At 54.4% G+C, this 24,481-nt stretch overlaps 2 protein-coding genes across 5 annotated transcripts; one reads left to right on the forward strand and one right to left on the reverse strand.

The window, feature by feature from the left end:
• Window positions 1-1,219: 1,219 nt before the first annotated feature.
• CACFD1 (calcium channel flower domain containing 1) lies at window positions 1,220-10,154 on the forward strand. 4 transcript variants are annotated; one of them, XM_065696158.1, is made up of 5 exons: window positions 1,220-1,410; window positions 5,174-5,246; window positions 5,587-5,712; window positions 5,856-5,963; window positions 6,426-10,154. In XM_065696158.1, the coding sequence occupies exons 1-5, from the start codon at window positions 1,287-1,289 to the stop codon at window positions 6,517-6,519; spliced, it is 525 nt and encodes a 174-aa protein (XP_065552230.1). In that variant the 5' UTR covers window positions 1,220-1,286; the 3' UTR covers window positions 6,520-10,154. The 4 variants fall into 4 exon arrangements, with proteins under 4 accessions (XP_065552230.1, XP_065552232.1, XP_065552229.1 ...); XM_065696160.1 differs by lacking the exon at window positions 1,220-1,410 and adding an exon at window positions 1,901-2,985; XM_065696157.1 differs by lacking the exon at window positions 1,220-1,410 and adding an exon at window positions 2,993-5,042.
• Window positions 10,155-11,544: 1,390 nt separating this feature from the next.
• SLC2A6 (solute carrier family 2 member 6) lies at window positions 11,545-16,394 on the reverse strand. The gene is made up of 10 exons (XM_065696143.1): window positions 16,201-16,394; window positions 15,486-15,648; window positions 15,192-15,398; window positions 14,586-14,685; window positions 13,835-14,046; window positions 13,533-13,685; window positions 13,091-13,199; window positions 12,675-12,848; window positions 12,235-12,380; window positions 11,545-12,152 (listed from the first exon to the last, which is right to left on the reverse strand). The coding sequence occupies exons 1-10, from the start codon at window positions 16,299-16,301 to the stop codon at window positions 11,997-11,999; spliced, it is 1,521 nt and encodes a 506-aa protein (XP_065552215.1). The 5' UTR covers window positions 16,302-16,394; the 3' UTR covers window positions 11,545-11,996.
• Window positions 16,395-24,481: the final 8,087 nt, after the last annotated feature.

Consider the following 24,481-nt stretch of genomic DNA (forward strand, 5'->3'; position numbering starts at 1 on the left):
TATTTTAGAGTAGTGACAAATACTCATTTGATTTAAGTACATTTTTAGGTTGATCTTATTTAATGTTCTTGAACAGTGGACCATGCTTTGGTCCAAATCTCTCACCCTCCTCAAAACCACAGTACACAGCTTAAAGGGTATTTTCATCACCTCAGGCCTGATGGACACATCTGCCCTTGTTCTTTGTGCTGGATGCAGTAAATGATTCTGCCTGGGCAGTTCTAACACTGCGTCTGCCTGCTTTCCGTTGAATTCTCTGACATCTTTTTACAACTGCAAAACCTTTCTTCTGTCTTGTTAATAGTTGTGTTTTTGCTGGTTACGCCTGGAGTTTTTTGCTTGCCAGCCTCCAGATTTTACATTCTGTTCCCTGGAACAGCTAGATTCTTGAAGCGAGATCCTTGAGGAGCTGGATATATCAGCTATCCCGCTGCCGTGCGTGGGTGATGCAGGCACTGGGCCTTCATTTCCTGCCTAACAGGAGATGTTAATGAAAATACATCCTTTTCTTAATCCTTTTTTTGTAACCTTTTAGCAGATGGGATCTGTCTTCCATCTCTGCTCGGGATCCCAAGTCTCATTGCTATTTATTGTTCCAGATCAGTTCTGCAGAATCCCTGCTCTGCAGAGGTGGGCTCTGGTTACTGGCTGTATGTCCAACATTCATTTGCAAAAAATGCAGCTGTTTTTATAATTTAGGAGAATTCAGGCTGTTTTCCTGCACTGTGTGTTTGGATACCAACAGGTTGCCTACTGGGACATCTCTTGCTTGCCGAGTACTACTCCCATTTTCTAGGGATAAAGTCTGATTCCCTTCAGATTGAGGGGAATGTTAACCTCTTGTCTTCAGGGCAGAATGTTTCCCTTCCTCCTGCGGAGGTGCTACGGGCCTGGATAACAGCGTCCAGGTGGGACCCAGGACAAAGTGGGGCCCAGGCCCTGCTGTGGGTCCGTGGCCGCGGATGAGCACGCACACGACGGGCTCTGCCCACAAGCCTTTACAATGAAGTGACATCAGGGCCCTGCCTGCTGGAGGGGGGGACCCACAATGCAACACGCAGCGGACGTGGAGGCAGCTCCCGGGCCGCTGGCATCGCTGCTGCAGGCAGAGACCCTCCATTGTCAGCCCCGGGGGGCCGCGGGGCCAGGCCCTGCACGGGGGCGCGGGGAGAGGCGCAGCGGGGCAGGGGCTGGCGCTAGGGGCTGGCTGGAGAGGGCCCGGGGGGGGGCGTCCTGCGCTGCGGGGTCGGGGAGGGCTGCCCCTGACCCGCCGGGCGCGGGGTGCGATGAGCGCTCCGGAGGAGCGGGTGCCGGCAGCAGCCGCTGAGGCAGGGGCTCCCTGCGCCGCCGACGGCATGACCTGGTGGTACAGGTGGCTCTGCAGGATGGCGGGGGTCGCCGGGGGCCTCTGTAAGTATCCCCGGCCCCGGGCGAGGGTCACGCTTGCGCCGTGAGGCGGCCTTCTGGGGTCACGGGGTTGTGTCCGCGCCCGCGGGGCTCTGCGGGGCTGGGCTGGGTTCGTGCGCGCCGGGGCGGCGGAGCCCGGGCCCTGGCACGGGTGTCCGGGGAGCTGCGGACCCGCCAGGGCCTGCGCGGGCCCCGGCGGGAGCAGCAGCCGAGCCCTGGCGCTCTGCGCAGGCAGAGCCGGGCAGGGCTGGGGGAGCGGCCCCTGAACTGGGTTCGTTCCGTGCGGCTGGTGGGTGCGTGCGTGTTCCTGCGGCTTGCTTTCCTGCCCGGAATGTCGGAGCGTGGCTCCTGCTGCTCCTGCTGTAGGTTGCTGATGGCCCGGCTGTGTTTGCTTTTTTGACGGTGAAAAATGGACTTGGTTTGTGTTGTGTGTTTTTAAGGGGCTTAATGTTGGACACAGAGAAGAAGGGAGACAGCAGACAGTGAAGTGAGTTGGCTGCGCTTGGAATTACCTGCTGAAAAAAACTTTCCCAGGGAAAGAGTCTTTGCGGCTTTGCCAGAGATCAGCCTGTCCTGTAGCGCTGGTTTGCTGCGTTCTGGGGAGAGATTAATGGCTCTTAAAAGCAGGAGGGACTGTTATGACCACTTAGTCTGATCTCCTGCAGAGCGCAGGATGGAGAATTTCTTCTGCTTCAGGTCTACGACTTTGAGAATGTTTCCCAGCCAGCGCAGACAGCCCTGATTTATTCCCTTAGCCATAGAGTTTTGCCTGATCCCCCTTCTTCCCTGCCCCTGCCTCTTGCCTCAGGACTTGACTGCGCAAGCCCTGGGCAGTTTTGCACTGGACCCGGTAGCCTGCCGGGGAGTTGGGCAGGCTTGGTCCAGCCCTTGCGCGAGGCTGGGGAAGCTCGCGCTGCTCTCGCTGTTTCATGTCTGAGGTGCTGAAATCCCGGAGGTGTGGAAGGATTTGGTAGGGCTGCTCTTGCGGGGTGGGACGCGCCGGCCCTGCCGTGCCCTGCCGGGGGCCCGCACTCGCGGCCCCGGCTGGCGGCCAGGAGCCCAGCTGGGACACGTCTGGAGTGCAGGGCCCAGCGCGGGTTTAGTGCAACGGCCTGGGGCTTCAGCCGCGGCCTCGGCGCTTTCTGGGTGTCTCTGGCCCATGCAGAGCTGAGGGAATGCGTGTGGATGGAGGATGCCGTCGGGTCGCGTTGGTGGCGTTGCCCGCCTCGTGCTGGAGCAGCACACAAGTGCCTTACAAGTGTCAGTCTTTGAAGGCTTTTTTTCTCGGTCTGCATGTTTCAAAGCAGCTGGATTATACTTGGATTGTTTTCCCAACCTTTTGTTCACATCCCTGAGAACTCGTGATTTGCTTTTAAAGGGAAGCTAAGGGTTTTGCATGGTTAGGTGTCCTGGGTTCAGCTTTAGCAAGACATTGGTAGAGTCAAAGAAGAGCCAGGCTCTCAATAGGAGTACTGATGATCTGGGCAGACAGACAGTTTGCACTTTAGCCCTGACAGTCTCCCTTCATGAGGTTTGTCAGGCACAGAATGAGGCAGCATTATTTCCTCTTACAAGCAGGTAAATGGGGAACTTTGGAAAGAGACAACCCTCCAACCCCCTGTGCAAGTAATGACTCTCTTCAAAACGCTCCTTGTCCAGCCTCACCTCATTGAAGGTGGACGGTTTGGAAAAAGGGTGACTAATAAAACAGCAAGGCTGGTGTTTGCTGCTGTTTTCAGAGCTTGCTATGAAAGAACAGAACCCATTTAGAAGGGTTTTAAGCAACTGGATCATGGTCCTGCTCCAGGGCTGGATTATTTATTACAGAAGGAAAAATTCCCTATAGAAAGGAAGAGAAACTTTGCTAGCAGAGTTGAGACTGGGAGATGTCTACCACATGCAAACACCTGCAGCACACAACTTGCTTAAGCCAGAAGGGTCCAAGGGCCAGAGCAGGAGCAAGACAAACAAGGTTCAGGATCTGTTCTTGGCTCTTGCACATGCTGGCTTGGAGACCTTGGCGAAGTCCCTTGTGTTCCTGTTTGTAATAGGACAAGGAGAGTCTGTGGCTTTTGTGAAATGCTCTAGGAGCAAAAATAGGATTGTGATGAGGACAGTGACCAGCTGCTTGAAATGAATAGAGCCTTTGTGTGAGGGGGGGGTAGCATTCTTCTTTCTCTATTTTAGCTCCCAGTTATCTGTGCTTCCTCAGGGATTTGAGATGGGTCAGCAGCCGAACAAATGGCAGAACTGTCTGTCTCCTGTAGCTTACGTGCCATTGAGAGTTATCTGGATTTGAAATCCATTGCGAGGCTTTGTCTCTGGCTTGGCAGCTCCATCCCCTTTTGGCTACTGAGGCAGGAGCCAACCCCGTCCTGGTGGGACAAAGATGTGCAAGGCTGCTGTGGGACTCACTGCTCCACAGAAAAGGCCAAAGGTCACCAAACCGTTACCAGCGGCTGTTGGCCGCTGTTTAAAAATACCTTTGTCTGGTTGCTTCCTAAAACCAGGAGATCACTTACCTGTGGGGTGACCTTAGATCGCTCCTGTCGCAGCCCTGTGGTTCTGTTTTCCAGTCTGATAAATAAGGAACTTATCTATGTTAAGGGAACTTTGAGGATTCAGCAGTGACTGCTGAAAAGAAACCTTGCAAACTTGAGCCAGGCTTTTGAGGGGCAGGACTGCCCACAGCAGCTCTGCTCAGGGATCCCCTTAGCAAAACAGAAGCAGCCATCTGAAATACCCAAACCCAGGCTGGTCTCATTCTTTAGATAGCCTCTGCTGCTCTCCATTGTGCTGCTGATGGTCTGCAAGCAGCATTTAAGGGTTATGGAATGTAGCTGGAGTTGCGCAGGGTGGTCACTGTGGCCCCAGCCATGCGCTGCTGCCTCCTGCCCAGGCTGGGTTCCCGGTGAGCAGCAGGACCTGCTGTTGTCAGAGCAGGGAACAGGCGTATCGAGTGCTGGGGATGCTCTGCAAGTTTCATGAGGCAGGAAGGAACGAGCAGCTTTGGCACGGGCCCTGCTGCCTCGCTCCTCAACTTGCATGACAGAGCCGGGAGTGTGGGGTATACTTTGGGCTCTGCTTTATCCACTTCCATTTATATTAGTGGACACAAACTTGGCTCTTTTCTGCCCATCTCTAGTGGAGTTGTGCAGCAGTGGCAGCGTGTGGCAGAGGCTGGGTTCACCTCTGCTGTATTTATTGTCTTTGTGCCTTGGTGCTGCAAGTCATGTTTTTGCTGAACTTCCCCTGTGCTGCTTGAAGATGGGTGCCTGCTGGGACCTACTGGTTCTTTCCAGCACAAAGCAGTAATTCCTCAGCAAATAAAACCCAAGGTGCTGTGTATGTGACTCCATGCAAAAGCGAATGCTCTGTTCTCCGCAAGTGAAAAAGTTGTGCAAGTGTTGTGCTAAAAGATCCAGCACTTGAAGCAAAAGGATACCTGGCTGGAGAAGCCAGGATGAAAACCTCTCCCCTGCATCCTGGGCTCCTGTTCAGGCCATCAGACTTTTTCACCCAGCCTGCTGTGCTGGTCTGTACAGTGCCTGGAGGTGCCAGCCAAGGCAAGGGCTCTTCTGAGCAGCGCCTGCTTTGCAAAACATGCCCAGATGCAGGAGAGCAGCATCACGCTGGTGTGTTTGCAAGGTCTGGGGTGGGCAAAGCTGGGAGGAGCAGCCAGCCCTGCCTGCTGGCTCTGGCCTCGCTGTCCCCGTGGGCACACAGGGTTGGTCTTTTTAGTCACTGAAACCGCTTTGCTTTCCAGCCTGTGCCTTCGCTGGTCTCTGGAACTGTGTCACCATCAACCCACTGAACATCGCGGCTGGCGTGTGGATGATGTGAGCAGAGTTGCTTTTTTCTTTTCCACCGGGGCGGAGGTTGGTTCGTTAATGGAGCAAGGGGCAGAGGTGTCTGCTGGGGCAGAGGTGTCTGCTGGGGCAGTGGGCATGAGTTCTTTTGCTTTCTTTACCCCTTTTTAGGTAAACACTGGGATACCCTTATCCAGAGTATGTCTGGGGCTGAACGGTTTGGGAATTATCAAAGTGTGGGGAGAGCGCAGAGCAGTCCAGCCCTGCCATTCCCTTCTGCTGGCAGTGGCTGGTCTTTGGGGGTGGGGGCACTGTTGACCCTCTTCTGGGCCATGTGGGCAGGATTAACTCTGGTTTGCTCTGTCTGGAGGCTCAACGCCTTCATCCTGTTCCTGTGTGAAGCCCCCTTCTGCTGCCAGTTTATCGAGTTTGCAAACGCCGTCTCTGCAAGGGCAGACAAGCTGCGGCCCTGGCAGAAAGCTGCTTTCTACTGCGGGTGAGGATGCTCCTGGGGTGCGTTGTGGTGCTGAAGTCATCCCGGGAACCACCTTGGGATGCCTATGGGATGCCAGAATGCATGAGCATCCCTACATCCTGCGGGGTGTGGAGCCTGGCTTTGAGGGCTGCTCTGTCTTGCAGGATGGCTGTGTTCCCTGTCATGCTCAGCCTGACACTCACCACGCTCTTTGGAAATGCTATTGCGTTTGCCACTGGGGTGCTTTATGGCCTGTCGGCGCTCGGCAAGAAGTAAGAGAGCACTGTCTGCTTGTGGAGGGGAGGGGAAGGTGGACCTCCAGCCCTCACCCCATCTGCCTTGCTAAGGCTATGCTTTCCTCTTGTACTAACCATGCTTTCAGGTGTAAATGGTGCCAGAGAACATTTCCCTGCCATCATCTCCAAGGCCTGGCGAGGAAGGCCCTAGGGTTTGCTGAAGCTCTGAACCTTTCCTTGGAAGCTCAGTCTGGCTTGCCCTGTGGGTCCCAGCTGTCTTTGTGCAGCGGTTGGGTGGATGGGCCCAGCTCTGGGGGCAGTGACCCACTTTGGTGGGATTGGAGAGGGCCAGCAAGTCTCATTTCACTCCCAGCATCCCTCAGCACAGAGAGATCCAGGCTCCAGTTGTGAGACCTGCCTGGTGGGTGCTGTACCTGTGCACCTGTGTACGTGGTGGGCACCTGGAGCACAGAGACCCACTGTTCCTTCTCTCTGCAGGGGAGATGCTATTTCCTACGCTCGGATCCACCAGCAGCAGAAGCAGATGGATGAAGAGAAGCTCACAGGGACCCTGGAGGGACAGGGTCTCTGAAGCACATGAGCTCAGGGTTACCTCTCCTGGACACTGAGATGGTGAAGCTGTGGAAATCCACTGCCTTTTCCTCTGTCCACTCCCCTCTCTGCTACACAATGATTTTCCTGGACACTGCAGTGACTGGAAATCTCAGGGGCTGGGGCAAGCTGTGCCCTCTTCTCATACCAGCATCTAGACTTCAGTGTGTTGGCCCCTTTCTCCTCCTCAGCCAGATATCTCACAGTCCCCTATTCTTTAGGTTTTTGTGGTTTGTTGTTTGTCTTTTGGGGTGGTGGTGGTGGTGGTGGTGTTTCTTCTTTTCTGCAGAGGCGTTGGCTTTTGAGTGCTGTTACCAGCTTGAACAGGTAGCCTTTCTTTGGAGTGATGCCTACAAGCAAGCGGAAGATGCAGAGCTCCTTTTGAAGCTGCTCTCTGCATGGGGTGGGGAGGGACAGAGCTGACATACCAACTCCTTGCCTGCACTGGTCTCATGGAAGTCAGGGAGCTGCTGGCCTCATGGCAGGGGTGACCTGCCACTGCATGCACTCGCTGGTGTGGCCCTTCCCAGGTATAACACATGAACCCAGGGTTTGGCAATGCACGGTGATGCTTAAGCTTGGTCTTCTTCCACTGAGTATGGTCCAGTTAGGGCAGGCATGGGAAAGGACATTCAGCAAAAAACCATGCAAAGACCAGAACCATCTCTGCAGAGGAGCTGCCAGAGTTGCTAGGGCAGATCCTGGTACCTACAAAGTGCAGTCCCTGCTTCCTCTACGTAGAGTTGCAGGCACATATTGCAATTTACTTGAATTACACCAATTAATTACTTTGTCTTAATAAGGGTGCTTTTCTTAAGCTTCACTCTTTTCCTGTGGAAGAAGGTAAATAAGGTTTGTTTTACCTCAGCTGGGAAAGGGTATGACTGCTTGAGCCAAGAGGGGTTTTCTGTCGGTGTTAAGGAGCATCCTTCTCTTGTGAGCCTGGGACTCTGCTCCATTATCTCTCACTCTCTTCTCCTGCTCCTGTGACCCATCCTTCCCCACAAGGGACCTGCTTTTTGCTTCTGTTTGGTATTGTCTTTGCTTTGGGCTCATGTTCTTTCTGTATCAATCATGTGCTGGTTTTGTATGGGAAGGTAGCATACCCTTCCTTTGCAAGCACAAAGTCTGCACCATTTCAGTTTAGATAGCTGGGATGTCTTGCTTCTTTATTCCAGGCTCCATCAGTGCTTTTCACATCCTGTTTTCTGTTTGCTTTGTAACATGCAGAACAAACTGCTCACAAAGCTCAGATCCCCCTCTTCTTGTTACGGTTTCTTCTGTGCAGGGTTTTTTTTTTTTCACGTGATTGCTTTTTGTTGTAATTAGGAAAAGGGGGAATAATTTAGTTCTGTTTATTTAAGTATTTTGCTGAGGTTCATTTTCTTTGGACCTGGGAGGAAGGAGTGCTCTGTTTCCTGTCCTTCAAAGGACTGTCTCATCCCGCTGCGGGGGATCTCTGAACCCTCTGAGCCAGGGCTGTGGCTGGGATGCTGTAACTGTAGAATCCTATTTCAGCCTTCGGAGCATTTCTCACATTTCTGAAAAGTGTGTTGTCTTTTGGCCCCTTTGTTTGCTTCTGGGCCACTGGCTTGACAGAGTTTGGTTTCCCCCTCTCCTGGGAGAGAGAAGGGAGGAACACTGGGCAGTAACTGCTGGGCTGGAGGTTGATTCTCGCTTGACAGCCGTGGCAGGTAGCAGCTATGGTGAGCAGTGGCGGTGGAGACTGCAGCCTGTTCTTCATCCTCTGCCCTGGGAGCAGAGCTCCCTCTGCCACGAGTACTCTGTGGTCCCATTGGAATCCCTGGGATAGCAGTGGGGTTGTGCTGTGATCAAGGAAATGCTATTGGAGGCTGACTGCTGTCTGTTGGATGGGTCTGTCCACCAACCACTCTGCAGCTTCAGAGCAGTGTCGTGTTGAAAAGTATCCATATTACATGTCCTTCCTCTAGGTATGGTGTGTGTTCACATCAGGGGGACACTGGCACATCCCCGGCAGGGCCTGGAGAGGTGGCTGAGTATGGAAGTAGCCTGTGCATTGCAGCGGGAGCAAAGCTGTCCCTGGAGATTGCCGGGCTAAGCTGCCAGCTAATGATAGCTCTTGTTACTTCCTTGGAGTTCAGGGAGGTGTGAGGATTTACACCAGTCAGGAACATGGCTTGGGTTTATTTACACATGTGGACCCCTGCGGCTGGATGCTGGGTAACCACTTTGTGCTAAGCCCCTTTCCCGCCAGCCTCTGAACCATAGTTCTGGCACCAGCTTGTCTGGGATGCAGAGTAGGCACCGCTAGGGTAGATGCAGCTTGTTTCAATGAAAGCTGTGCCATTTCAGAGCCCCAAGTTCTGGGCTGATCCCTGCTGCTGCACGCAATACATATACACTGTCAGGGAACACAGCCTCCTGCCTGGGTCATGCTGCCTGCAGCAGTGGGGTGCTGCAGGGGGAATACACGGCAGCCCATGGGGTACCTTAGTGGTAGCAGCCTCCCTGCTCTTGGAGCCAGAGGTGTCCCTGTGCAGAACCTTTACCGGCTGGTTTGAGTGCTGAGTCCTGCCTAGCAAACAGGACATCTGCTGTTACATCAGGGGGGTTTGGGGACTTAAGTAGTGCTTAGTAGAGGAATGTTGCATACTGATGCATGTAGCTAAGAGCATGTCTTTGGTAGTGACTGCTTTGCTCTGTGAGTAGTTCCACAGTAGCTTTAGTGACAGGAGGTGAAAAGCAAAGCAGAGGTGATAGAGAAACATTTGCAGCCTCGTCTCCATCTGTTGCGATGAACAGCAGAGTTTGTAGGACCCTTGCTGGCTTCATCTGATTGTCCTCATGCGGCAGACCAGCAGCAGTCCCTGTTGCAGGCAGGTGCTGCTCCAGGTCACTTGGAGGGCTTTTGAGAACTGAAGAGTTGTTGTGACAGTTAGTGGATCGTCTGACCTCTGTGTGGACAGCACATTTTTTGTGGAGATAGAAAGGACCTTTAGAGTAGTAGCATCGCAGTAGTTATATGCCTATTCACAGTGCATGGTGGTTATTAATTTTGTTTAGAGGCACCATTGGGGTGCTTGGAGCTGTGTAAGGATAAATGAAGTTAAAAGCCTGCTCTAGAGATAGATTTTACAGGCTCAACCCAATCCTTGCTGATGGCATCCAGGCTAATGGGTGGCTAGTCCACAGGGTCTCTATGGAAGAGTTTCTGCTTGCCAAGTCTTGGAAAGGCCTCTGGGGTATGATGGGGCAGAAGTTTTGTTACTTGAGAACTCAAGAGCGGGTGATGCATTGACCATAGTGAGTTGTTGATACCAAGTGTGGAAAGACACTGGCAGCACATGTGCACTTGGCAGTGGACTGTTACACCGTTCACCATGAGCTGTGCACTTCTTACCCGGGTACATTTATACAGCTGCAACTCTTCCATGTCCCATTCAGTCATGAAGTTGACAGCACTCGTGCATGTTAACTCCACTATTCCCTGGGGCTGTCTGTTGGGCCTGAAGAGTAGAAGCTCACCTTCTGCTGCGTACCAGGACCTCACTGCTCTGGGCAGGAGCTGATTTTGTAACACAAATTGATTCTCTGTGTGTGCAGTGAATAAAAAGACTATTCTACCTCTGGAAAGAGCCACTGTGATTTCTCAGACCCTAAAAACCGTAGCAAAACTGCTCAGACTTTCTATACTGAAGAAAGGAGTCACTCAGAAAATACTTCTCCGATGAGGTTCTCACAGAACATGAAGAGTCCAACCTCATTTCATATTTGGGCACTTCCTCCTTAGGCCAAGCCCTGGGAAGCTCAATTAATCTTTGTCATTTTTTTAACTTAGGGAAAAAAACATCCACTGTCTTCAGGGAAGGGTTTCATTGAAGTGAAGATATCAAGACCTGGTCCATAGCAGTGTGAGCAAGAGGACACTTCAGCACAGGGCTACCATAGATCCTGATCTTCAGAAGGTCAGTGGAAAGCAGAGGCTCTTCAGACCTCTCATAACCAGACCATGGTTAGAAACATATTCCAGCCAGGACTGAACTTTCTGGAAACCGGTCTCAGCAGCAAAGGTTGGGTCTAATGCTGAATTTTCTTTGTGGGTTTGATGTTGGCCCATCTGTTCCTCTCTCCTAGGCTGCTTTAAATCAATGCTCTGATAAAGCATATCTTCAGGGATTTCTGTCATCTGCTGTAGGGCTTCTAAATAGTAGCTAGTATATCTTGAGATCTGGGTCAAATACATGCTGTTACCCTGTGCTTCCTTGACACAGTGGGCTGAATGTTCTGGGAGTGGGAGGACACAAGCATCTCCACCAACTCTCTGGGTGCCAAGTGCATTTCAGGAGGTTGGACAAATGCTTGGGCAAATCATCTCCTAGTTCAGCCTTTGTTCTGCCCTTTTGGGAGAAGTTGTATGTGATATTCACCAAGGCCATTTGTTCCTTCCATAACCACCTCCTGCAGCTGTGTTTTACCTGGGGTTAGGCTCTAAATAAATTATTATGTCCTTAGTCCTGCAGGACACACAGGAAAAAGGGTTAAGACAATTTGCTACTAACTATGCAGTTGAAATCTTAAAGTGATAGAGGTGGAGGCTTCACACACAACTGTGATGGAGGCACATTCACCTTTCTTTATGGATGAGTAAAACCCTGTGGTGGGAAGCACCCACCCCAGTACAAAGTATTGTCCGAACCCACCATGTCTTTCCTACAGTGAATCACTTGCACTACAGCTGAATGTGTGTCTGTTCCTGTTCTTTGTTTTGTCTTGGATCTTTCTTTGTGAACTGTATTTGGTCTTGTTTTTAGGCTCCTAGTGTAATGCGTGTTTTTAGAGCAATAAAACGTGGCAGCTTTTAATACAAAATATCTGTCTCTGCCTCTTCCACAGTCCTTAAGTACAAGAGAGTCATCTGGGAAGCTGCAGGCTGTTGTGGTTCCCTTGTCACAGTCCTCATCTGCCTCTCCCATCCCACCCACCTGCAGCTCCCTTCTTTGCAAATCAAGGCAACATCGCACAGTTGGAGGCAAAACCATTTTATTCTTGCAGCTACATGATGAACTTTTGCCAGAACAGCTACAGCTGCTAACTGTGTTCCAGCCAAACCCTCGGGCTCTCGGGCTGCTTTGGTGGCTGCTGCACAAAGCACTTCCGCGGTTTTTTTGTCCACAGCACACGTTTGATTTCCCAGGACATCTTTATCTCTAGCCCGGTGCTGGTTACCTGGTCCCATACCTTGGGTTGACCTGTTGCCCAGAGTGCAACAGGTAGTGTTGAATAATAGGAAGAGAAGGTAAAGTTCCAGCTGGCAACTTCTACATCCAAAGCGAGATGATCATTGCTGCCCATTCTTCTCCTATTGCCTTCACGGAAAGCTCCAGCCTCTACCTCCATCAGTGTAACAGTTTTCTTTGCCGCCCTTGAGCATGTGGACTGGACTGGTAGCTTGGCACAGTTGGCACATGGCAGTTCCTACCTCATGAACGACCTCCGGCCAGTCCTGAAGAAGGCCTCGATCTGTTCCAGGGACCTGCCTTTGGTTTCTGGAACGCAGCAGCCTGTGAATAAGATGTTCCCGGCACAGATGACAGCGAAGAACAGGAATGGCACCTCGAGGCCAAAGGTGTTCTAGAAAGTGGGACAGAAGATGTGAGCTGGTGCATAAGGTGTCAGGAGGGGCTGCAGAACCCCCTCTCAGGGCAATACCCACCACGGCCAAGAGGAAGGACTGGGTCAGGGCAAAGGCTGTCAACCAGCTCACGACAACACAGAGGCCTGAGGCCACCCCACGGGCTTTCAGAGGGAGGATCTCCGACATGAGCAGCCAAGTAATGGGGCCCCAGCCCATGGCATAACCTGCAGGGAGGAGGGGTAAAGGGAGGTTGTTGAAGATTTGAAGCCTGCTGAGGGGTGCTGAAGAGCCTTGTGCAATCCTGCCCTGGGGCCCATCAGTCTTTATTCCTGCCCATTCATGCTCTGTCAGCCCTCTGACTTCAGATGCTGTCTCTCTTGGTCTTCCAGGGATAACTGCCTCCCTTCCATCTCCGAGCCCAATCTCTTTGCTCCATATCACCCTGACTGGGTAAGAGGAGTCCCACCAGCCTGGCACTCAGCCTGTGAGTCCTAGGCTCTCTCACTCTCTGTACCTACCCATTATGAAGAACATGGTTGCCAGAAGGGGGATGAGGGTGATGTAGTTTGTCGGCTCAGCAAAAGGGTTGGCAGAGCTCATGAGGGTCTTGTTGGCAATGGTGCCATTCTGAGAAGCTGGCACAAAGTGGATGTACAGCCCCATGGTCAGGTTTGAGACCAACATGACACCAGCTGTGGAGAGATGCAACAGCACAGTGGGACTGATGGGTGAGTGATCCCCTCTATGCCAATGACTGATCTGGGAACGCCTCTGCTTAGGAGCTGAGTCACCACCAAAGGAAAGAGACCTCCCCACTCCCTGCCCCAGTTTTGTATGGCTGAGCATAGGAGGAGTTTCCACTCCTGCATGTTTGCAGAGCTCCTGCAAGTCCTTCAGTAAGAGCTTCTCTTGCACAACAGTACACGAGACGTACCTGATACAAAAAGAAGAATCTTCCTCCCAGCTTTATCCATTGACACAGCAGCGATTGCCACTGAGAACAGACGTACCAAGCCAACAAGAGCTGCATCATACTCTGGTTTCTGCAATGGCAAAAGAAGTGGGGAAGCTGAGGTGGGGGAGCTGGGGAAAGAGCAGGTTCCTACATGTGTTGCCTTGACTCTGGGTGATGACTTTGTCAAAGCTGTTCTCCTATAGTAAGAGACCAGAAAATCTGAAGCTCAGAGAAGAGTGGGGAAGCAGTGGGGCCAGTCCAGCTCCCCAGCCTCACGCATCCTCACTGGCTACTGCTGCTAACCAAGTGCTTTAAAAAATGCTCCAAAGTTGGGGTTGTGGGGCTGCAGGGGACTTGGAGCATTGGGCAGCTGGCGCTGAAGTCAGGGCAGTGGGAGCACGAGCCCAGCCCCAGGGCTCACCAGAATGACGGAAGTCTTCTTGAATATTGACTGCAGGTACACAAGGATGCAAGTGACACCCGAGAGCTGCTGCAGGAACCTCATCCCCCCTGCGATCAGGATGGGCTTGTAAAGGAAGGGGTCCTTGATCTCAGCACAGGAAACACGCTGGCTCTGGAAGGGACAAAGCCAGGAAACCAAAGTGTGACTCCCTCTGGGCACCACCGTGGCTCCCAGAAGATGGCTCAGGACTTGCTTAAAGGAGGTTGGATTGTGTGGCTTCCAGGTAACATCCCCCCCATGCTGGAGGTGAACATCCTCACCTGCTTCCTCACGCTGTCCTTGATTTGCTCATACTCCCGTGTGTAGTCCGTGTCCTTGCCCCGCAGCCAGCACAGCGACCCCAACGCCTCATCCTCCTTCCCCTGGGAGAGCAGGAACCGGGGCGAGTTGGGCATGAAGCAGAGCAGGACGCTCATCGCAAGCACGGGCACCTCCCCAGTGACAGCCAGCGAGCGCCAGTCCAGCACCAGCCCTGCCGGAGCAGCACAGTCAGGAGAAGGCACATGGGGAAGGGTGTCCTGGTGCCTCCACCTAGGCAATCCCACAATTTAATTAATCCAGCGGGGGAAAACATTGGGTTATTGCACATATTTTTCTCCTAGAAAAGAAGCATTTTCAGCTGACGATACAGGGAAATTCCAGCAAGCTCCCTGAATCTTAGATATCCAGCAAGATCCTGCAGCAACCAGGGCACATGCTCGCAGGAGGTGTACACACAGTTCATCCTACGCTGCTTTTCAGCCCAGGCAAAACCTTGGCAGGACCTGGGTCTGTAGGTGTGGTAATGGCCACGGGTCCATGCAGGTTATGGGTTTGTCCCTCTGGGCACACACACACCCCCCCCCAGTGCAAGTCACACAGGGGTGATCCTGTCCAGGCCCCCTTTGCGCACCTGGGTTGGTGGCTGTGAGAGAAAGGAATTAATCAACTTGCTGGCAAAGTTTAAACTGAACTCCCCTCCCCCAAGGTCCCATGGAGGGTTTCCTGCCCTCTGAACACTGAGATACTTGCCCAGCGCATACAGGACGAGGGAGCCCAGCACTGCCATCATCTGAGGACAAGCGCCCAGCGTGCCTCTGACCCCGGGATGGGAGATCTCCGAGATGTACACCTGGAGCAGGACAACACCCGCTTAACAGAGCTCCAAAACATGGCTGTCGCCACCAAAGCCTGAACTCCGTCACCTCGCAGTGGTCCACTGCGGCCGAGGGGAACCCAAATTGCTGGAAGCTGGCCTCTAGGGGTGGGAACCTGGCCCGTCCAGCACCAGGAGCCTTGCAGGCACCGCCAGTTTCCTCCCTCTCCCAGCATGGGAGAAGCGCTCCAGCAGCACGCTCGGACTCCCTTTACTGGGAAGTCGTGCCGCAGGGTTGCTCAACGCTCGCCTTCCCCTCTGCGTGGGACATCAGCTCAACGTTTGGTAGATGCTGAGGGAACCGCTGCTAGGAGGAGCTGAGGACTTGCCTTCCCTCTTCTGCAGGCAAAGAAAGTCCAGCAGCTTGGGACTTCCCAGCGCATCTGCTCCTGCCTTCAGGAGGCAGCGGGATGTCCCCGGCTCAGCTGCAGCCCCGCCTCCTGCCGTGCCCCCCCGGCAAGCTCCCTCCGGTGGCACGTTACCGGGATGGAGGCGGACGTCACGCCGCCGGCGTAGCCTGTGAGCACGCGGCCCAGCAGCAGCATCCCGGTTCCCTGGGCGGCCGCCATCAGCGCGTACCCCGCGGCGGAGGGCAGTGCCGAGAACATGATGCTCAGTTTGCGGCCCAGGCGGTCGTTGAGGAGCATGGTGCTGAGCCCCCCTGCCGCCGCCCCCAGCATGAACACTGACTGCGGGGAACACAGAGAGGGGGCCCGGTGGGTCTGGGCTCCCCCGGCTTTGCCTCCCTCCGTAGCAGGGACAGCCCCACTCCTTACCCCGAACCAGGATGCTGTGTTCTGGTCCAGCCTCAGCGCGGGGCTGGGGTGAGCCTCCAGGGCAGGGATGACAGGTGAGGGGTAAACCAGGGCAAAGCCGAAGCTGAAGTTCCCCAGAACAGCGGCAAACACAGCCAGGTAGAGACGCTTGTTGTGGAGGCTCCTGAGGGAGGGACAGCAGGAAGGACGGGTGCCCTTATCGCACCCACCAGAGTTTAACTCTGCCTTGCAGCTTCCCCAGCCTTGGCCGAGACTCTCGTGACACCCGTGTGGTTTCCTGGGAAATGGTCCTGCGCAGCACCAGGCTGGGGGCTCCTGCGAGTGGGGAGCAAGAGCCCGTACCCTGCGCACTGCCGATGTTCTGCTCTGCACCAGGCAGCTTTCAGAGGGTTCAGTAGACCGAGAAAAGCAGAAGCTGGAGCCAGGCAGCAGCCGGCTCGTCCCAGTGCAGCAGGGAGGGGGCTCTTTTCAAGACCCCCATCGGGAACAAGTCCCCATGAGAGTCGGATGGCCCAAAAGCACGCGCAGCCACAGCTCTCAGACAGGCTCATCCAGCACTGCACACCCCAGGCAGGATGAGACCCTATCTCAAGGCAACTCATCAATAACAGCAGCATGAAGCAGCTTTTCCACCAGCTCCCCCCAGCCCAGTGCTCTCGGGATGGGGGGCACAGCCCACCCCGCAGGCAGCCCCACGGCCCAGCCCGGCCCTTACTGCAGGTATTCCCTGTCGATTCTCCTGCCAGCGTTCTCGGGAAAGGTCCAGTACGAGGAGCCCGTCCTTCGGATGAGGGGCTCGAGTGCGCTCGGCTCCATGGCAGTGCCGTGCCCGGTGCCTGTCACCGTGTGGGTGCGCGGGGCTGCGGGTGGGGAGGAAGAAGCAGCAGCAGGCGCCAGGGCAGAGGCGGCGTTGCCTAATCGCAGAAATCCCTGCCTCGTGGGCTCGCACCCTCGTGGGCTGCTGCTGGGGAGGAAAGCGGGGGGGCCGGAACCCCACTCGACAGCGAGCCACGGGAGAGTGATGGTGCCCTGCAGCCTGCACCTCGCTCCCAGCCAGCGCCTGTTCCTGCCGGTTCACATCGACACAAATGCCCATTGCTGCAGTGGCACTTAGAGGGACAGTCCTCGCAGGACCATTTCCTTTGCTGAGGCCACTTCTCTGCCCTAGGGGAATCACTAGCAGTTAGACTGACCAAACACTGCTTCTTTTTACGAGGGTAAATTGCATCTCTCTGAGCCTGGGGAAAGGTTTTCAACACAGACCAGAGATGAGGAAAAGGAAGGAGAGGAAATGAGAGGGAGGTGAACATGGAGGGAGCAGGTGAATGGGATGAAGAGTGCTGATGAAGATGGAAAAAGGGAGAGTGGCATCTCTCCTGGCAGCCCTGGGCTGCCCACCAGTGCCTTTGCCCCCTCACCCTAATTCCCCAACCCTGTAGGGCTCTGCAGACAGCTTTGTGCTGGGGCATCTGCAGGTTCCAGGGGGCTGCAAGGTCTAAACTCACCCTGTAGGAAGGGGGAATGCACCTACTGGGGTTGCACTTAAATTAGCAAAAGATGCCTTTACTGTAGTGCTCCTCTTATTTCCATCATTCATCTTAGTCCCTGGTGCTTTTGGCACCATGTGCAGGGTTTCTGCACCCCCAAGCCTGCATGGGAGTCCAGTGATGCTTTGGTGTCAGCCGGGATCTCTTCCCTGCAAGCAGTCTGGTTCCTCTTCTGCAACCACCAAGTGCTACATTTAGTGTCTGATCGATGGTGGGGATTTGCTGCTGACTCAGGCGCTTGGGGCTGTGATTTCACTGCAAGGAGCCCAAAAGCAGAGTGGTGCAGCAGGGGGTGTGGGGGGTGGAGGGCTGCAGGACGGAGCTGCTGGGGCTGCTCTGGCTGATAAAAAGCCGCAGGTGCTGGGCATGGTGGTGCTTACTTGGAAATGTGGTTTCTGGAGCTGTGGCTGCTGCAAGGTAAGGGTTGCCCTTATTTTCCTTTCTGAGCCTTGTTTTTGCTCTAAGCAAGGGGGAAGTTCTGGGCTTGCTGTTTTGTTATCTCTGGCCTTCTCCATTGTGGAGCTGCTTGGCTGTTGCTTTTTGGGACTCTGGTGGCGCTGAGGGTGCTGCCCGGTGCAGGGTCAGGCCAGCTCTGGGCTCATGCTTCTTGCAGAGGTTTGTATGTCCTGGGGGCGAATTGCTTAGAGCAAAGGTGTGAAACCTGAATCGCTGGTCTGGTGTGCTTCGGGCTGAGTTATAGAAAGGCTTCTGGGTGTGTTGTTCTGTTGCCTGTGTATCCGATGGATGTTTGCCTCTCTCAGAGATAAGGCCTGGGAGCTTCCTGTCTGCAGAGGCAAAAGCTGCAGCAGGGAGCAGTGATGTGTACTGATGGGGTGCAGGGGATCGGCGGTGCAGAGTGCTGACTGACTGTGCAGGCTGGGACGTGGACAGGGAGAGGACAGCTCAGAGCAGACGACTTTGAAATGGCTATCTGCATGCAACAGGGTAGGAGCCCCGAGTGCGGCCTCCTGCCCCAAAGGGGCTATTGCCTGCCTCTGATTTAGTTCTCATGCTTCAAAGCAGCTATTTACTGAGGAGTCAAGCCTGTAAATGTGCGTTGGCTGGTTTTGCTGTGTTTACGTGATAGTTCAATCACCAAGTTTTTTCCCTCCATAGCCCTCTTTGTGGGAGGCTTTCGGGAGAGAGCAGGGAGATATCGCTAAGGGTGCCTGTGGCTGCTGTGTTCCCTTCTTGCTGACCTCATGGAAGGGTGTGCATCTCTCCCAAACCTGGAGTCCCTTGGACATGAGGCAGAGATGAGCCCTCAACCCAAACTTCCCCCCCATTATACCTGGGGGGAAAAGTGTGTTGGAGAGGAGGGCTGAGCCGGATCATCCTGAGTCGCGCCGGTTATCTGGTTCCTGTGTAGATTTGTCGATGACTTGAAGCAGGAAATTACTTTGTTCTTGTTGACAAGCCTCCAAGCACCTGTAATGTGGGAAGCACAGGGGAGCCTTCCCTGTGTGCAGGGAACAGTGTCCCCTGAAGGGATGGGGGGCCCTCAGAAGTGGGGTCCCTCAGGGCACCCAGTGTTCCAGCACTCGCTTTAGGGGTTCACATCCTCTTTCTGCCCTCTGTGGTTTCTTTCTAGTGCAGTCTCAGGAAGGAATAAAGCATCCACCAACCTGCCCCTCCTCTGTATCTCCCTGGGGACTCTCCTTACTTGCTGTAGGTCCTACCAAAACACACAAAGGCTGGGTAAGGTGAAAGAAGACTCCACATCAGCAGAGCCTCTGGTGGGCTGTGCTTGGCCATAGGCACAGGGAAGAGGCTCCTGCCCATTCCCCACCTCGGCAGCAAGTGGCAGGGTTCTAGGCCCTCGAGAGGGAGCTGGGAGGAATGGGGTGCCCGTTTCGGGAAAGCAACAAACCAACCTGTGGCCAACTAAAGGGCAGTCTGGTTTTGCTGAGAGCTGTTGGCTGCCTCAGCCACAGTGATGCATTGCTCCAGCTCAATAGGACCTTCCTCCCTCTCTGGCAGCTGTGCAATAGATCATGAACAAATGCAAGGAAATAAAGTGCATCAAAGCCTCTTGGCAACTTAACCAACTAAATTCATAAATAAATCTCTATTCCTCTTGTAAGTGAGAAATCGGTCATTCCTCAAGGCAATTCGTCTCTATCGCTCATCTGGCCACATCCTTTCATACATCTTCCCTGTAAGTCTGAACTGGTGATTGCTGGGCCAGGATGCAATGATGTCCAGGGCCTGCACTGGGCTCAGGGCAGCGCTGCAGCTGGTTTGCCCTTGGCTGGGGCGGTTGCATCACCCATGTCCTGGTCGCCGCAGCAGAGTGGGCGTTTTCGTGAGTGCTGGCCTGTGGGTGGCTTTGGGGAGCGTGTGGTCCTTGCGGGGAGCACTGGGGCCGTGCAGAGGTGCGGTGGGAACCATCCCCATGCAGAACGTGGGTGAGCAGCATGTGCCGGGTTTCCAGAGCTGTGTGTGGGGAGGCTGCTGGCTGCAGGGTGCTGGGGGCATGTGCCCGGAGGGTGGGTGCTTGGTGCGCTGGCACCAGGGTGGGAGCACCCCCACAGCTCTGTGAAATGGGCCCTCGCAGCCCGGCCCCCGGTGGGCAGCGGCACCCCCACTTCAGCTCAGCTTCCCCAGCCAGGCAGAAGTCGGCTCTTCCCTGCTGCATCCCTTGCCCCGCTCCCCCTCGCAGAAGAACATCACCACCTTTTCAGGCTGCCATCTGTTTATTTTGTTGGACTCGGGACTTGCTGAAATGTCTTTCGATGGATGAAGGGACACAGAGTAGAAGAACAGAGCCTGGCAGGCTGCATGGTGAGTGGAAAATAGCTTTTTGGACTTTCTGGAGTTTGAAGGCCTGATGATGGATATGCATGGAAGAGATGGTAATGGCTTTGTAAGTACCAAAACACAGAGCAAAAGAATAACTCTGCCTAATAGGCTGAGAAATGTATGTCAGACAGGATCCGCTCTGACCCAGGTGAGAGGGCGGCCCTGAATGATGAAGTGCTGCGGGGCTTGGGAGCAGAGGCTTGTGTTGGTTTCATGTACTGGAAAAAACGGTAAAAGTAGTTTTAAAAAGTACTTGATACTCGCTGTGAATGTGTTGGGAAAGCCTGCACCTTCCCTCCAAAGGAGCCCCACGGAGCCCCGCCGTGTTTGCAGCCGTCTTTGAGGGGCTCGCAGCTGCCTGGGGCTCTGACCTGTCAGGCAGGGCTGCCTGTCCTTGTGCCTCCTGGCTCCCCTCTGCTGCCTTCCCCCTCTGCTTCTGGTGTCCAGACCTACCGGCAAAAGGGATGGGTTTATGTGGAAATTCTGTGGGGATAAGCATTTGCCTGTCAGCAGCGTTGGGTCGGAGCGTGATTTCTCATGTACCGTTTGGAAACGACATTTCAAGCAAAATTAGAATTTCCCATTGAGGCAATTTTTTGTTCCTTTTAACTTGGAAAGGGGTTGAACTTGGGGGGTTTCCCGTTTGCCATGCAAATGAAACACTTGTTCACCCCCCCATGCTTAGAGCGAGGGGTTTCGGTGTTCCTTTTCTGATCTGGCTAACCCAGATAAGCTGGAAGATGTGGGTGTGATCTTCAGCTTCGGATTTACCACAGCAGGGGTGGGTTTTCCTCTTTTATTTTGGGTCACGTGAAATCTTGCAGCTGGCAACTTCCAGTGCCCACAGGCAAAAGTGAAACTGAGGCTGTGGATGCAACAGGCAGATTGCAGGTTTCCAGCCCTTCCTGTGCAATGTGGTGGCTTTGTCCCTTGCTGCATTTGCTGTTGCAGCTTTCGGGTGGTTGCTGGCCTGGGGCGGTGTATGAGAAGTGCCAGGGCAGTGCAGGGCCATGCTCTTCTGGAGCCTCGATTTCCCCAGGGCTGTGGTGGCTCCTGAGAGAGGGAGGGATGCAGCCAGCGGAGCTCCGAGCGGGTCCGCTGGTGGTCCTTGTACCCCATGGATCCGTGTCATGCCTCGCTCAGTGATGCGATTGAACTTCGTGCAGAGTCACCTGTGCAGTGATGCAGCACGAGAGCAGGGGCTGAGCACGCCCATGGATGCTGTGCTTTTGGACAGGCCAGCCCTGGTTTTCCACAAAATCCAGTAGGATGAGCTGGGATGTGGCCGCCTCCAGTGCGGACAAGCCCTGGTGGCTCCCCGTGCTGAGCTGGGAAGGGGTCAGGTGCTGTGGAGCCGCAGCACCGGTTGCATGTGGGATGGGTGAGCAGACAACCGAGCCCAGCCTGGCTGCGGGAGCTCCCTGGGCTTGACTTTGCCCCTCTTAGGGATGACTTGGGTGATCTGCAGCCCTGGGAGGCCGGTGCTGCCATCGCCCCCAGGATGAAGACGGGGGCTGAAAGGAATTTAAAGAACAAGCAGGGGGATGTTTCCTACCCGAAGTGTTCCCTGTGTCCAGGGGCGTGTTAAGGCACTGTGCCAGGACAGGCACCAACAAGGTTTTTGCCACCCTGGGTTGGTTGAGAAGCGGCAAAATGAATAAATGAGCTTTCAGTAACAATTTTTTGAAGATTCTTTTTGGTTTTAGCGCGTCCGTGAGTGCAGGGATGGGCCTGGGGGCGGCGCCTCTTGTGGTGCCCCAGCTTGGGGTCTTTTGACTCCCCCTTCTCTTGCCCGTGGGTGTTTCTGCGGGGTATTTTGAAGTGAAGCTGCTGTTTCTTTGGTGGCAAGGACCGGATTTCTTTATGCCCGGGACACAGATTCCTGAGAGCTGCTCCTGCTCCTTCCCTGGTTCTCTGAGGTTTTTTTCCTGTTTAATATGATTTTTATTTTTTCAAAGGGCAAAACAAAGCATAATTTCCTTGATTCAATGTGAGCCAATTGTGGCTCGCAGGCTGTTAACTTCATCACTGCTTCTTCCAAGAAAGACCTTGGTAAAGCAAGGCATTGTGCTGGCCGAGCAGAGCGGTGCTGGCCGCCTCGCCGGTGCACTGTGAGCGACCAGCAGAGCCTTGGCCCAAGCCGAGGCATTTATCCCCCCCGGCTGGCTCTGTCGCACGCGCATGCCCGCTCACATATCCCACCACTTGTTGTACATCTGCTGACGGACACCAACTGGAAAGGAGATTAGGGCCCAGACTTGCTCGCTGGGCTGTCTGCCCTCCTAATGAGGACCAGATTGGAGCCGCTCGAGCGCGGCACGCTGCCTCCTGCGCCCGCAAATGGCAAAATCAGGAGGGCTGGGGCAGCCTGCGGGTAGCGGGGCACAGGCCAGCCCTATGGACTGCACTGGAGCTACAGACAGTCTGGGCTGCAGTTTGGGTGGGTGCTGTGAGGGCTGCTGGGGGCCTGCAGGGGGGTGCTGGGGTCTGCAATGAGCCTGTGGGACCCCAGGAGTTGGGGGACAACCGAGTTGATGCTTGTTTGTAGTAAGGGCTGGCACGGGGTGCGGGTGTGTGCTCCCCACATCGCAGTGACTCCCACATCTGGAGGCAGGATCTGACCTCTCCATTCTGGGCACTGCTGGCGTGGGGACCTGGGGCTGGCTGGCACCCAGCCACAGTGAAACCCCACAGAGTATGGTCACCTTCTGCCTGGTGTTTCTCAGCTGCTTTGCCTTGGGGAGAAAAATGCTCATTGCATTTGGAAGTACTTGGAGGTCTTGCCCAGGAGCAGGGTGTGGGGCTCACGCTCTTCCCCACAGCAGTTTCCCTGGGGTTGTGCTCTGCTGTGGCATCGGGACCCATGGACGAGTGTGTTTGCCAGTGCCTGCATTGCCACCTCCAGACTTGTTCTGTCCACGGGTCGGGAGCCAGTGCAGGAATGTTCCCATTTTCCTGTGGCTAATTCAGGCCGGTGCTGCCGCCTCCCTCCCCACCTCTGCTGCTCGTTTTATTTTGTGTTTCCTTTCGGGGTGGTTGAATTAAAAATCGAGATGTGCTAATTCCAAATAAAAACGCCAGTGCGTTCCCAGCAGGGCCCTTGGTTTAACCTCCAAGGTGGGCAGCACTGTGCTGGTCATGCAGCCATGTGTGCGGGACTTGTCCCTGTCCCCATCCTGAGAGGGTGGGATGCAAGGATGCACGGGGCATCCCATCCTGCCAGGGCAGGGGGAAACACTGCAGCTTCCCTTTCTCAAAGCATCTTCCACTGGTGGTGGGGTGGGGATTGCTTATGAATGTTTTTCCTTGCCGGGAGTTTGGGGACTGCAACCTTTGGGCTGCCTTTGCTGGTTCCTTGGGACTTCTATGCTGTGCATTGTCTGCCACAAGCCAGCCATTGCTGACTCCCTATGGGGTAAGGGATGGGGAAAAGGCTGTGTCTCAGCTGCAGCACCATGGGCAGGGTGGTTTCCAGCTGCCATCAATCTCCAGCTGCTGGCAAAGAAGAGCAGGAGAGGAGCAGAATTGCTGCAGTGGCCTACAAAAAGGCAAAGATAAGCTGGGATTCCCACATAAGGGGAATGGGAGGCAACTGTGTCCTCAAAGCTGGAGAATAAGGAGCTTTTTTTAAGCCCATTTTTTTTGCAGGCACCTTTTAACCTGTTTATCTGCTGACAGAGGATCTCACGGATGAAATTTGGAGTGAAAGCAGAGACCTGAATTTGGCATAACAGCCCTCTGCTCCGTGATCCCGGGGTGTCCCCCAACGCCTCAGCCCTGATTGCTTTCCCATTCAAGGTCACTGAAATGGACACGAAATGCTTTCAGTTGGTCTGTAGCGAAAGAAGCTTTGAGGGTTTTGAAGCTCAGGATGCACCAGGTGGACCAGGAGTTTATTCAGGGGCCTTTGGGCCAAGCCCCGTCCGTGTTTAAAAAAACCTCTTTGGGCATCTCTATGGCCTTGAGTTTCTCTGGGTTTTGTGAGCATTGGTGACTGGAGAGGAGGGAAAGAACCTGAAGAGGTGTCCGGGGGAAGAGCTGGAGCCAGCCTGTGCCCACGCTGGGAACCATCCAGGCACTGCTCGGCTCCTGCCCCTTCTCTCAGCTTTGCTGCAGCTCCTCCGGGCCCCAGGAGCCGCGTGTGCCCCAGCCCAAGCAGTCCCGGCCCGCAGGGAGGATGGCTCGGGACGAGCTGGGAGTGAGAGGGAGCAGGGTCCATGGGTGGGAGCTGCTCCCCCTGCTCGGCTCCTGTCCCCTCCCAGGGGCTACCTGCCCTTTGGGGAGCACTTCCCTGGGTGTCCTGAGCCCTGGGGCTCTGCCTGCGCCTGGAGCAGCTCATGCGAAACCCATTAAAAGCGTAAGGAAAGGGAGCACGACGGCTGGGAATCGTTCTGTTTGGGTTTCTGAAACGTGCGCAAGAAAACACTGTGTGGTTTTCTGACAAATTTGAAACAGCGCTGCTCAATCCGCTCCAGCGCTGCTACTGTTGATCTAGCAGACTGTAAAGCATTTATTGGAGTTGCTCGAGGCGAACTTGAGCATCTGTGGAATAACAAGTCCAGGAAGTAATTGCATCCTCAAGGAAAATATTTTTATGTATAATTCAGTGACCCATTTTATAAACATTGTGGTTCCACCTTGGACTTT

The sequence above is a fragment of the Lathamus discolor genome, chromosome 15 (genome assembly GCF_037157495.1).
Source record: "Lathamus discolor isolate bLatDis1 chromosome 15, bLatDis1.hap1, whole genome shotgun sequence".
Classification (NCBI taxonomy): Eukaryota; Metazoa; Chordata; class Aves; order Psittaciformes; family Psittacidae; genus Lathamus; species Lathamus discolor.